General features: G+C 39.4%; 1 protein-coding gene across 3 annotated transcripts in view; it reads left to right on the top strand.

Moving 5' to 3' along the window:
• Positions 1-14,858, top strand: part of CFAP95 (cilia and flagella associated protein 95) — a 109,496-nt gene that overhangs the window by 93,680 nt on the left and 958 nt on the right. For all 3 annotated transcript variants that reach the window (XM_037157601.2, XM_037157600.2, XM_053656262.1), the window contains exon 5: positions 1,566-1,623. In XM_037157601.2, coding sequence (XP_037013496.2) covers positions 1,566-1,623 — 58 coding nt within the window. The remainder of the gene's footprint in view (positions 1-1,565; positions 1,624-14,858) is intronic.

Genomic DNA, 14,858 nt, shown 5'->3' with positions numbered 1-14,858 from the left:
TTTAATTTCTGGGCCTGATTACTTATTTTTCTTTACTTTGCCAGCTGTCTCCACCTGTAACTTCCCTAGAAGCGGTGCCTTACAAAGACTGCCATTGTGGTCTTGCATACCCCACACCTCTTTCTTGAAGCCAGTGTTTTAAATCCTCCAGTCTTAGATGTTCTCAGGGTTTTTTTTTCCCATCAAATGAGATTGAATCAGGCACAAGGGGAAATGATGCAATCACAAGAAGTATGAGTCTGCTGCTGGCATTAACACAGCATGTTGTTTCACAGAAAACTTTTTAGTTTAGCAGAGTACACTTTAAAATAGTGGTATAGTACAGATAATACACAGACCAGTAACAGTCACGCATTGTCATGATCAATATTATATACTACACATAATTGTATGTGCTATACTTTTACACAACCAGCCGTACAGCAGGTGCGTTTACACCAGCATCACCACAAACATGTGAGTAATGATTTGCACTACAACGTGATCATGCTAACGCTACTCCTCTGGAAACCACACATCGGAAGTCGGTCAGGAATTAGTGATTATCAGCAAGTAAAATGAACACCCGTACCCTTTAACTTCTGAGTTGGACTTTCTTTTTGCATTGGAATTCTTTTATTTGTTCAACTCTCTTACTTTACCCCACTAGCTGAGCCATGTATTAAAATGTTTAAATTTCCTTCTACCCAGTATCTTTAGGTGTGCAATTCTCAGAGGAGTTTCTTTGACTGTTTCATTCCATAAAGTGTCGGGAATAGAAGCAGAACTTCAATTTCTCATGGGAGAATGATTTTACCCCCACCCTCAGTTTCAAATGGAAAGAAACTTTCTGGCAAGTTTCCCTGAACTGGTTACTAGAGTTTTTTTGGCTCCTGTTCTATGGAGGTCCAGCCTTCGCAGACTCCTGGCTGTGAATAGGGGTTTAGCTCTTTGCCTTTTGGGAACCCCCCCAGGCCATGTCTTATGCCTTTGATACGCAGCGCAAACGCCAACCCCCTATCCTTGGGGCGTCAGCTTATGCTTCCCATTCTAATGAGTCTACTCTTCATTTCTAGCACTTCAGGGATTCCCTTTTGAGCTTGGCTGTGCTTGTTCACTTGGGGCAAGTAGGATGTGTTTTATGCGAAATTCTGCGTGTTTAATGGGGTGAAGGCTGGGGAAGCTATGTTATCTTAGTCCTCCTTGCTGTCTTCTGTTAATCTTGTCAGTTGTCATCTAGCAGAGAACATGGGCATAGAATTAAAAAGGTTCGAGAAGCAAAAAAATGGGTGGTAAAGAATTCCAAAAGTCTGGAACGCACCTGAGCTCATGGTTTGGGATTGGTAGCATATTATCAGCACAGGATCGTCGTAGATGATGCTGAATTGAAGGGAATGAAGGAAGACCACCCTGCTGGGGTAGGTAGCGCTATAAAGAAGGCTGAGAAGTTGTGGGTTTTTAAATTTTTATGAGGGCTGATCCTTCTTAAAATGTTTTTATTTTATGTTAAGTATATACCACTAAAATTTTTAAATGTTTTGTTTTTGAAGTCATTCTTTTCTCATATACTGACTTCTCCCTCTTAGGTGTTCATTGACGACATATACTGAGGACTACACTCCACCGTATGACTATCAGCCACTTGTGAGTATAAGTGGGTTGGAAAGCCATATTGTAATACTTGTTTATATACATAAAATTATTGTTTACATCAAGTGTAAGTAGTTAAGCTCAGGAAGAAAGGACAAATTGCTGAGATTCATGATATTTTATATTTATTTAGAGATATTTGCTATTTGAGGGAGTCAATGCAATGTTTTATGGTTATGATTTTTTATGTTTATAGATTTCAGGGAGAAAATATTACAGTGTCCAAAACATATTAGTGATTCAATACTTTCTTCTTCAACTTCTTTTGTTATCCCTGTCCTTGAATTTAATTTATCTGGAATAAGAACCTGCCTTTCTATTCATTTGTATTGTATTGACACATAAAAGTGGCTTAATTTGTCTCTGGAAAATGTGTGTGTTGATAAAATATGCCCAGTTTATAACCTGAATATACTTGTACTTAAAAAGTTATACTCCAGAGACAGAACAAGGCTGCATCTTCTGGAAGCCTTAACCAGTGCAATATATAAGAGATTTGATTGTTGAAAAAGAGAAAAAAGTTATCTTTATTTTAAGATAGTATGATTATCCTCTTAGGAGAACCAAGATACTAAATTGAGAATTAAAATAAGAGCATTTAGTAAGGTGAGTAAATACGAAAGAAGCATATGAAAAACAGCAGCACTGACTGGTTAGTAAACTATAGAGGAAAAAAAGCATACGACTACTATAGCAACACACATTTAAAATACGTTCATGAGGAAAAGCTTAGATCAATAAAGAGCAGTGGAGAAGTTGTGGGAGGTGGTCTCCAAAGACAGTGGGTTTTCCTACTAGCACAGGCCACTTTGCCAGCAAGATGCAAATGTTTCTGCCTTTTGAATCTGGACTCTCAGGTCCTTGATTTGATCACTAGAACATAGCAAAAGTGACCCTGTTTCAGACCGAAACTTACCTTACCTCATAAAAAAACTGCTTCCGATTCTTGGAGCCTTGAGCCCCCTTGTAACACACCCAAAGTACTGTGCTAGAGGAAAAGGCCAGGAGGGAACAAGGCTGAGCCTATGAATGAAGAAGCCACCGGGTTGGCACAAGCAGCCCGGTTGAGCCTGGACTCCAGCCGCCCTCTGTCTGCAGCTCGTGAGAGATTCCAAGAAGATAATAAATTGTTGTGTGTAACCATTCACTCAAACAGAAATCTCAAAAGAGAATAACTACTATTTCAGAGGACTGGAAAACTAAATGAACTGTAAATGAAATTTATAAATTTAATACTCTGTGAGGTGAAGATGGGGAGAGGGTTTTTTTATCTGTTGCCAGGTAAATTTTAAGTTGTCTTAATCTTTCTGGAAAGGAATTTGGCAGTATGTATCAAGATACTATTTGATCGAATAATTCTCCTTCTAAGAAATTTCCCCAAAGAAAAATGATTTAAAAGCCAAAGATACTCATCACTAGATTATTTATAATGGCAAAAGTTGGAAAATGCCTAATGTCTTAGTGTTGGAAATGGTACTAATTGAATATGCTATAATCATATGGTGAGATTATTGAAGCCTTCTAACATCTGTAGATCTTAGTGTCTTGATAAATCTTCATTTAAATCAAGAAAAACATTAAGATACAAAATTAAACATTTATTTTATCTAAACAATGTAAAAATATGGAGAAAAAAACTAATGAAACTGTCAAAATACTACTAAATTTGGCCATTGAATGGTGATACTGCAGCTGATTTTCTTCATCTTTACATTTTTTAGCCTGATTGTTTTTAATTTAAAAAAAACACACAAGGAAACAAACACTTATTTTAAAATGCAACTCAGGCTCATTCCCTTATATACAGGGAATTTGGTTCCATCTCTACATGAAGAAAGTTGAATATGTAATTAAAAACTCACAAAATTCAAAGGGCTAATTTCCCCATAGGCAGAAAAATAAAGAATGTGGGATGTATTCTCAGAGTGCATAAATCTTTAGCCATTGTATTATATATATATTTATGCTTTTAATTTCCAGTGTTATTTCTAATATTTCTCCACTGCTGATTTCCACATTAACAGCACAGCATGCCGTGGCACTGTTTGCTTTATTAGAGTTGTGTTCATTCACTTCCAGCTTCCCTGCCAAAGGACTGACTTTGAGATCTGTTTTCAGCACTGCTTCCCAGCACCCCCGTTTTATGAATCTTTGCATTACATCCTTTTAGGATACAAAACTAGTTTACATTATAACAGTGGATGGTTGACTAACAGCAGAATAGTGACTGAAGTTATTACACATGTAAACAAGTGTATTCTTCACAAAATACTAACAAGTGAAGAAGAATATTTTTTACTTGCAAAGTACTTTACCATATGGCCTTAGCATAAACAGTTCACCGCTCACTCAGGCTACCACCTTTGCAATTATATAATTCTGGTGCAATCTTAAAATATTTGCATTCATACTCTTTCAAATTTTGTTGCATGAATTGAGACTTTATTAATTTTTATATTATGGGCTCTTACATTTGCTTAACTGCATATTCACATAAAGTGGGACAGCATTATGGGAAGCTTAAAGAAAATGAGAGCTATCACACCATAGCTCTGAATATAATTAAGGAAATACAGACCATTAGAAAGCTGTGAAATCGTTTCCAAGGAGAGGTAAGAGAATTGCAAGCTACTCCTTCAGAACTCCACTTCTTACACTGCGTGTTTATTACAGCTCACGCAATTTCAGTTGAAAGCTATCTTATTTTAAAAGCTTCCTCATCCTTTTCCCAAAGACCCAAAATAGAGGAAAAGTTTCAGAGAAGGTAGATTAGAGGCCTGGTCCATGGCTGGCTGTTTGCAGGGTACGAGAGCCTTTAAGACTGGGACCAGTGAGCGGAGCATACTTGTGCCTACTGAATACATTCAGGATGAGTAAAGAAAATAATTAGTTCAGGCAAACTCAGGAAGTTGTGGACCCAAGGGACCAAGAATGTTGAGAAAAAAGAACAACCATGACAGTCGTGAAGGAGTGAGAGAGAGACATAGAAAAACTGGAGGTAATGAGCAAGGGGATGTACTGAATTCATTGGAATTTCAGACGTAGGGGGATGACGGACTCCAGGATGCGGCCATGGGAGTGAGTTTCTACAATGGCATCAAAGCCATTGACTTGAGAAGGTGAGAAAATGATGAGACAGATGGCTGCCTAGTTTCTAAACATGGGTGTTAAAAATCAAACCGTGAGGCAGCAGGAAAGAAGGGCTGGGCTGATGGCCACGGCGGACGCTCCAGCCCTCAATGAAATTGGAAGCATTTTGGAAGTTAATGGCTCCTCCCAGCTGTGCAGCTGTCATTCGGGTACATCTTGTTGGTCTGTATCAGGTGTGAAGTGACTCTTGTTTTCCTAAATAGAGCTGCCTCAGTTATCTTTGAAGGCATATGAGCACCTTTAAATCAGAAAGTGTTGCATGTCTGGTCTGTTCAGGGATAAAAAGCTGAGGATGTTTTTAATAGAGAATTATGTTTTAAAGTTGGCATGCATTCCAAATTGACCACATGGGGTCCAAGCAGTGTTTTGTAATAGGTAAGAAAAGAAGCTACATCTGTTTAAGAATTATTTGCAGTAACAGCAGGATTGGCCTGTCCTATACCACTCACTGAGCCTCTATGCGCTGGTGTGGAGATAGCATTGTTAAAATACTGATATTTTTGTGCTGGTTGAAAATTAGCTGTGGCCTTGAATTGCCCCAGAATTGGGCCACCTCAGCAGGCCCAGTCCCTGCCTTGGACTCCCCAGACACAGGACAGTATGGTGACTTTCCTAGGCCTTAAGCCATTTTTGCCTTCACGGGCTCCTTCTTCCATTAAAAAAAAAATTAAACAATATGTTTTGCAACTGCATTGGTATAAAGACAAACATGATCCAAGTTGGATTATATTAACTCTTTGGATTTAAAAGCTTATTAAAGAAATACATATTTAGACTATATTTTTCATTGGCATTTTGTAAAGATTACCCATTTTTTCACCCTTCTTTTATACTGTCTCCTTAAATATTTTACTATGTTATTATGTTTTATGGCCATATTATGTTACCCTGTTATTGTTAACAGTCTTGAAATTATTGCCAAAAAATGAATGAATATTATTACACAAAACTAAAGCATACAATACTCATTTTTCCCCTGGGAAATACTTTTGAACTTCTACACCCTATTTTAAACAAAATTTTCAGTATAATAGGTGCCAAAGTTTTCTGCTCTGAGATATTTATGAATGTTATATTACCACCATCATTTCCTGACTTAGCTAGGAGTTTCTATCATTTACTAGAGTTAGCTTTTCTAAACACTTCTGCATTGTTTCATTGTGGTAAAATATACATAGTATAAAATGTACTAATTTTTAGTGTACAATTTAGTGGTATAAGTGTAGTTACATTGTTGTTATATTCATTTTTTAAAATTCTGATTCTAAAAGAAATGGAAACATTTTTGTAAGCCTCCAAAAGTAGTGTGGGTCCTGGGCACTGGGCTTCCTGGGCCTCATGGCTGAGTTTGTCCAGCCTGGACCTTCCGGGAGCTCAACACCTGCCTGATCGGAGACCTCTGGGACTTGCGCTGTCTGATTGCTTTGTGCTGTATTGATTCATAAATACTCTGAGTACCATCCCAGACAAAAATGTACCTTGGTGAGGAGTTAAAAATGGACAGCATCATTAGGAGCCCTTTATTGTTCAATGAGGCTTATTCACATGAAAGAAACTTCTTCCCCTAAGCTTGGAACTGCCTTTAGCGTTCCTCCTCTTAAGAAGATATGCCTACCAGGAGCCGTAAAAAGAAGACAAGGAAAAGACAGACTTGCTGAAAAACACTAAAAGCTGGGATAGAAAATGAATCTAGAATAGGGTAGGGGTTCTATGGGAAGCACCAATCATCCGAACTAAATTAGCTTTCAATTTCCACTTCGGCAATTTCATTCTGGTATAGACAGCCCGTGTGTGTGTGTGTGTGTGTGTGTGTGTGTGTGTGTGTGTGTGTGTGTGTTTAGTCCAGAATAAAATATGGATCTGCAAAACTTCTACCCAGAAATTGAGGCTGAAGTTTAACTAGGTAATGTTCCAGCTCTATGATATATCTTCATGACTTTTATTTTAGTTCTACTTTTCTTTGTACTGTGTCATAATATACCTGCTATTAAATTTTCTCCTTTTTCCCTATTACTGTTCTGACTCAATATCTGCTAATAAAAAAGTAATGACCTTTTGTTGAATGTGATTGTGCATCTTATTATCTATTATTAACTGAAAAATTAAAGTTTTAGATTCTTCTGCAAATGAAGTAGTGGTGGGGGTGAAGTTGGAGAAGAGAGAAGGGGTCATAGAATTGTACTTAGTGTATGTTCTAAAATGCTGCTGCTAGTGAACCATGAAGCCAGCCTTCTGTTACTTGGGTTCAGAAGGAGATGGCGGACTTCCTCAATCTAAATTTCATTCCTGAAAGAGCTCATAGTATGTCGTACATATATATGTGTGCTGACCTTATATGTATAAATGTAGGCATGATTTTGTATCTTATAGGCAAACAGTTCTCATTCTGAGTCTCAGCTTCAACCTCGGGAATCTACTGGCAGCTGCTTATATAGTTCCACGGGACTTCCACAGCTCCTCCCAGTTAACTGGGATACAGTAGGATTTGCCTTATTGATTATCCTCAGTCATGTGGGTAGGCCTTGTCCTGTTAGTTGATGGCAGCCTTACGAGCAAAAACCTGAGGTTCGTTGGAGCAGAGGGAGCCCTGACTCAACCCCTGTTACATAGAAACTCTGCCTGAGTTTCCACCATTGTAGTCATGTGAGCAAGTTCCTTAAAATCTCCATCTCTTTGATTCTCTCTTTCTCTCCCTGAGAATCTTCACGAATAGAGACAGGAAGATATTCATGAGCTCTCTGGCTCTCAAATTCTACTCTTTGATTTGATTCTCTTTTATTGACCCTGCCTCTTTCATTGATCCTGCCTCTTTCATTGATCCTGTCCTATCCTAGTAATCATTTAATTATAACCAAGTAATCTTTCTGGTTAAGGACAGTGGCAAATATTTAATTCAAGTCTACTTGAAAATTAGGAAATAAATATTATAACTTCTGCTCATCTTGCATATTGCCAACAATTGAGAAATTATGGGTATCTATTTTCAGGAAACTCAGTTCTGAATTATTGTTTGGTATTTAGTTTTTCTGTAATTGTATTTACAGTTATATTGACTGCTGAATTCAAGTAACCATGATTTATTTTTTGTTCTGGGGTAAGTCATACAGCTCAGTTCTATGTTAAGAAACTTGGGATAGTGGGAGATTTCATTTTCTTCTGTTTGGTTATCTTTAATTTCTACAGTGAACATATTTTACTTATGTAATGGAAAAAAAACAAAAAAATTTAAAATTGAGAACCCTAAGCCTCAAATTTATACCTAATTATACCACTACAAGTATAAAACATGAAAAATAGTTGTAGGAGAGGGGTTGAGGGGTGAAAAAGATGAAGGGGTTAAGCAAAAACAAATAAACAAACAAATCAGAAAACCTCACTGACACAGACAAAGCATGGTGATTACAGAGGGAAAGGCAGGTGGGAGGAGGTGGAAGAGGGTAATGAGGACATAAATGATGATGAAAGGAGACTTGACTTGGGGTGGTGAACACACGGTATAATATATAGATGATGTATTCATAGAATTGTACACCTCAAACCTATATCATTTTATCAACTAATGTCACCTCAATTAAGTCAATAGAAAAGTAAAAAAAACAAGAGTTACAGATGTCCTCATATAATATAGATTGAAGAGTAAGAAAAATGACATTTATTTTTATATGATTAAAATGATAGGACCAGGCCCTGAGTGGTGCAGCTCAGTGGTTGAGCTCAGGCGTATGGACCAAAGCATCACCAGTTTGATTCCCAGTCAGAGCGCATGCCTGGGTTGCAGGCCAGTTCCCAGTATGGGGTGTGCTAGAGGCAACCACACATTGATGTTTCACTCCCTCTCTTTCTCCCTCCCTTCCCCATCTCTCTAAAATAAATAAATAATATCTTTAAGTAAAAAATAAAAATAATAAAATGATAGGACCAAAAAATTTATGCACAAGAAAGAAAAAATTCTGAGGTTCAATAGCTAAGGTTCAATAGCGTACTGCTTAGTTCTTGATGCCGGCCTTTACTAAAGTTCATGTGATATTGTCAGCTTATTTCATGATGCTGCTTCTATGGATCCCCACACTTTGTTATGAAACCTTACTATGGTGACTAGATTCATTAATGATATAAATACTTACATTTATGCCCACAGCCTACACTTCCTTGCACTTTCTATGACTACTTGTAGTTGAATACCTGAATTTATTACTAGTACTTTTCCTTTGTAAAATTTTATCAAATAAAAATGGATAGTGAATGTTTCTTATATATATAACTAGTACATTTATTATAGCTATGTTTGCCAATTATTCTGTTGCGTGTAATGAAATCATCAGGAGAAACATACCCAATAGAAATGATATGATTTTAAATGTAGCGAAGGGGACGAATGGTGGGATCTGTCTGTGATGCCTGTCCCCTGTGATCCCCAGGCTTGGTGAAGTTCACTGGCTGGAGGGGAATTTTTTTTTTCCACATCACTCTGCATGTGTGCTTAGAAGACAACCTTATTTGGGGAAGACGGGTTTTTAATCAAATACATATTACATATAAGTGCTAAACAATTTTGTGCATAATGCATACTAAAAAATGAAACAAAATATCACAGCAATTTGCATTTATGCCTATTTTCATTCCATTCAATGCGACACTTACATTAATAAGTTTGCTGCCTAAAATACCTTTTTAAGAGTAAACAGAGTGAGCATACTTCTAGGCAGGCCAGGGCGAATGGTTTTTGCTGTATGAACGCCCGCGGCTACGAGCTGGCTGTGATGGTGGACACAAGGTTACTTCACAGTGACCGATCTGGCCAGGAAATATAACCCATTACGCATTTTTATGGATGATCTGGATGAAGGAATTGAACTATGCTTTCAAATTATCCTCATATTAAATTAGACAGGGTTACTGATGTTCCAGGAGGCTGGCCTAAAATTAAAAATGACTTTGAAAATAAAATGATCAAAAATAAAAGGTCCTAAAGAAAAAGCATGAAATAAAGAAAGAGTAACTACAGTACAGTCCCTTGGAAGATTGGGGAAAAACTGGGTGAAGACTGGGTGTACTGTTAAGTAAAAACCAGCAGAGTCATTTATTCTAAAAAAAGGTTTCAGAAATAACGGTTCTTGGATTAGGATATAACACCCAAGGAGTGATGGGGTGGAATGGGGAGGGGACGAGTAGCTAAGAATAGGATGCCCATAATTTAAACATACACTGATATATTTTACTGCTATAAGTGGTAAAACTATAATGTCTTTTATAATAAAGGAAGATTGATTGGGGGCCCTATTCACCAAGAAGATCTTCTAACATTCTAACATCCTTCTATGATGTTAAAAAGGAAAAAAGAAAGAGAAAAAGGAAGAAAGCCAAGATTGATTCCCCTGCACCCCTCCCCACAGTGATTCTCTTGCCTTGTCCTGAGTGGTTTCTGATTCTGCAGGGCCTGCTGCCCTCAATATTCACTTATCTGACGCTCTTTACTTTTCCATCTTTTATCAGCACACTTCCTTTGACTTTCTCGACCTCTCCTTGAAACAGTACCTTCAAAGATGAGGAGAGATCGATCCTTACTGTTGGTTGTGTTTTGTCAGGCCCTGCCCTACACAAAGCTTCTTTAGAAGTGAGGGTTTGTTGGCGACCACTGCATTCTCCGACCTCCCTCTCCCTTCAGAATCTATGACATTGCAGCCCATTCTCCATATCTCTTCTGTGCCCTTCATGGTTTCTTTATGGATCCAACCATGGGCATCTCCAAGATTTGGATCCCTGAACCCTATTTCTCTCATTTTACACAATCTCAGCGAATTCATCCACTCCATGGCTCCCCAACCATCTCTTTTTGGGGGGCTACATAATTTCATACTTAAAGGAACATTGAAAGAATAGCACAAGGAGCTCCCGTATAATCTTTATGCAGAGTCACCAATTCTTTACCATTTGAATGTAGACTGGAGACATTGTGGCCCTCTACCTGTAAATATTTCAATGTGGTTTCCCTAAGAACAAGGACTTATAGTAGTTTTCAACCTCAGAAAAGTTAATATAATATAATTATATAATCCACAGCCTATATTCAAATATAATTCATGGTCCAAATAATGCCCTTCAGAGCTATTTTTGCAGTCCAGGCTCACTGCTGTGCCAAGGGCACAGACCTCCCTCCAGGCCAGCTGTTCCATGGCCCCACCTTCCAAGTAAAGATTTGTACTGATGTCATCTCCACTTTAAAATGCCTAAAATCTGACTCACCTTTTCCTCCTAAAACATGTCCTCCTCATCTCCATGTCTGTCTTACTCTTTTTAATGATGTTAAAACTCTCCCAGCCATACAGAATTGAGGCTGTGGAACATCTTCTGTTCTTTATTCCCAGTTAGCCTGGGAAGTCTTCATCGTTCTTCCTATGAAGTGTCTGTCTCCTTTAGCTTGGCTCCGCATGAGCCACTGTGGGCTAATGCCCACTCATGGCACAGCTCAGACAAATTTTCCCAGTTACCCCCATCTGAAGGGCTCAGAAAAAGCTTGCAGTGATTGTTCCATCTCCCATGACCTTCGTCAGAACTCAGAGTCTGTGAAGCACCAGAATAATGGGTCAGCCAACAACACGTAGTAATTCAAAGATCTGTTTCTTTACACAGTTTCTAAACACTTCTTCCCACTCTCGTTAAATTGATGTTGACTAAACATTTCATTATTATATTAGGGTGTTGGAAATAGAGCAACTGTCTGAAACTCTCAGATGCAGAAGAAATGTGTCCAACTGATAACTAGCCATCTTCCCAAACCCACCACCAGTGGGAAAACACTCACTCCTTAATCCATTTAAAGATTGGCCTGATTCCGTAATTTAAACAGTTCTTGTAGGAAGTGTTTAATCTCTCTTGAAAAACTCACTTTCTTAGAGGTCCTTCCCCATCCCCTGTTTGCAGCAAAGAACTATCGTAGCAGAACTGAGACTGTCATTGGTTATAAAGGCTGCTTGTAAGGTTGGCTTTTGGTTGACATCTAAAAGCTCGGCTTTCCAGTTAAGATTCCCTAATAGGAATGGCTCACTGTGCCTAAACTGTGCAAACCATATGGTTTATGCTGACCACCTGCTTTCCTTCTGCAAGTCTGGAATTCCGCTGTGTTCAGGGCAGAGGGTGCCTCTGTGACCAGCTCTCACAAAAACCTTGGCCATTGAGTTTCCAGTGAGCTTCCCCAGTAGAGAGCATTTCACAACTAATTTCTGGGGTAATTAAGTATATCCTGTGTGACTCACTGGGAAAGGACTCTTGGAAGTTTGCACCTGGCTTCCCTGGACTTCAGCCTGTGTGCCCTTTCCCTTTGCTGATTTTGCTTTGTATCCACTTGCTGTAATGAATCAGAGCCCCCAGTACCCTATATGTTGGGTCTTGTGAGTCCTTCTAGCAAGTCTTTGAACCTAGAGGTAGTCTGGGTTCACACCCTGCTTTTCTCCCTGTGGCAGATTCTTATTGTCCCCAAATGGCTGCAACACATACTGCCACCCCACATGCTCTTACAATGTGATTTTGACGGAGACGCGGAATCTGTATTACCTCCCCTAGAATTGTGTGAGCTATGCCCATGGTAGAAGTGATGCTTGTGACTTCTGAAGTTAGGTGATAAAAAGCAGTATGACTTTCTCCTGGTTATCTTTGTGCCACCCTCGTTCTCAAACCCAGTTATCATGCCATGAAGAAGCCCAAGCAGGCACCTGGAGAGAACCTGTAAGGTCCCAGCAGGCAGCCAACATCAACTACCAATTGGAATGAGAGGTTTCCAGCCCCAGCCCTCAAGTCACCCTCCCCAACCCCCGCCTCCCCACTTCAGGTCTTCCCAGCTGAGGCCCCAGGCATTGTGCGGCAGAGATGCTGTCTTTCATGTACTCTTTCCAAACCCCAGATCCAAGGAATCTGAAAATGGCTGTTGTTTTGCATGCCGTGTATGTGTTGGCCTGTCACACAGCAATAGTGACTCTCCCTAGGGTGGCATCCAGGTACATGGAGACGGGACTATGACTTAGCATCTTGATGCCGGGGCAGGGGGCTGGAGTGGGAGAACAAGGTTTTGTTTTGTTTTTTGCTTGTTCTGGTCTCTGGGATGATATCCCTAGTGCACCTGATTGCTCTTGTCCTTGTTGGCATTAGTGGCCTGCAGACTTTGTTAACTGTCAGTTTTTTTCTGTTTTTCTTTCTTTTTTCTCTGGACTTAGTTAGAACCCTCGTGGCATGTTTGGGACTACTCAGTCTTATTTTTACTCCCATAGTTACTACTGACCCCGCAGAACCCCTCTGTGACGCCCATTCAGTCCCAGAGTTAATGCTCGGCTCTGCAGCTGAGAGCGGAACCCTCTCTGCAGAGCTGCAGCTACTCCAGGGCCTTGTTTATGCCACAAAATATCGAAGTGGCTCAGGATTGATGACTCTTGGTGCCTCCTTCTGCTGACAGTGCTGTCCTACCAGTGTGAATATGTGCCCCAGGCCAATGAAAGGGCAGAGGTGTTTTGCTTCAGAAGTTCTCATGAGAGATGGGGCCCAGGAGACCACCCCCAATGCCTTTTCACCGTTACTCTCGTTTACCTAATGCACTTCTCTCTGTCCAGGGCAAGCAGACTCTGCCTGATGAAAGTCTAGATAGGAATGGGTATGTTAGGAAATACATTGGCTGTTTCTGCTGTCCTGCTTTCCTTTTCCCTTATTTTCTTCTTCCTACAGTTCCCCAGGCAGACTGTTCCTATCTTCCTACTGTCCATTTCAACTCCTGTTTAAGCCTTATTGGCAAAGAATATTTCCTCCACATTTGGAGAACTCTATGATCAGAGCTTTCCAGGTTTGTTCATGGATATTCTGAGGTCCATAAGGCTGTGAGTTGCACTGCAAGGCACGTGCGTCTATGTCTGGGTGCTCCATGATCCGGTCAAGTTGGTACAAAAATTGGCCATCACACCCATTAAAAGTCACTCTTCATTCTTCTCCATCTCCTGAAAAGTTACTTTCTGTCTCTGTGGACTTGCCTATTTTGGACATTTCATATAAGAAATCATACAACGTATGGTCTTTTGGTTTAGCTGCTGTCACTTAGCATTTGTTTTCTGTGCTATAACATTGATCAGTATATTATTCCTTTTATTGCCAAATAATATTGCACTGTGTGAATAGACCACATTTTGTTTATCCATCCATCAGCTGATGACGTGAATAGTTGAGATCCATTTCTAATCACAGTTCCTGAACACAGTCCTTCTCACCTTTGATCTTAGTCCCTTCTGCTGCCAGGATCCCCTTCCTAAAACACCACATTTAATCTTGTCACTTGGCTTATAAGAATGAATTGTCCTCTTTGCCTGAGAGATGCTAAGGGAACACATTGACCTTGCATTTGACACTCTCTTCAGTTTGATAGCAGCTCACAGCTGGGTGAGAATGAGCAGACACGGCCTCTCTGTAACAGGGCAGTTTTGTCCAGTGCTGCTCAAATCTCACTGGAAGGGCCTTTATCTGATCACAAACATACAAACATATGAGCCACAAAGAAACAGACACCAAGTAGGAAAAGCAAAGGCCCAAAGTATGTAGAAGGGAACATGGATAAGATGTAGCTTTAGGGTTTGTTTGTACATCTTTTCATCACTGAAATATTAAGAATTCATGAGGCTTCTGGAAGGATCTTGGGTTTTACAGTCAGTACAGTCAGCTGTGTTAGTTTGAAGTCCTGGCTGAGTCACTTAATATTGGCACTCTTTAACTTCTCTCCTTCAGAGATTTCAGGCAAATTTTCTTTTTTCCTATGTAAAGTAAGGGTAGTTATTGCAATTGCAGAGCCCTGTTGTGAATTAAAATATATAAACACTTAACTACCATGCCCACCCCTTAATAGACACTCAGTAAATGAGAAGACACTACAGTGATTGTTATGGTTGAACATGGGGTTAAATTTTGCAGTTATTTTCAATAAAGCCAATCTAAGATCTGAACTATGTTTTTGTGTTCTTTCATTGTTTTATAGAGTTGGTAATTTAATTTCAGTATTGTTCTAGTGCTTTAAAATTAGTATCAATTTAAGGTGGAAATGAACTAATCAGTTC

Source organism: Artibeus jamaicensis, unplaced genomic scaffold, assembly GCF_021234435.1.
Source record: "Artibeus jamaicensis isolate MK-2021 breed Jamaican fruit bat unplaced genomic scaffold, CSHL_Jam_final scaffold_1964, whole genome shotgun sequence".
NCBI lineage: Eukaryota > Metazoa > Chordata > Mammalia > Chiroptera > Phyllostomidae > Artibeus > Artibeus jamaicensis.
Note: the sequence above shows the minus strand (reverse complement) of the source record. Positions and strands in the feature narration are given on the sequence as shown.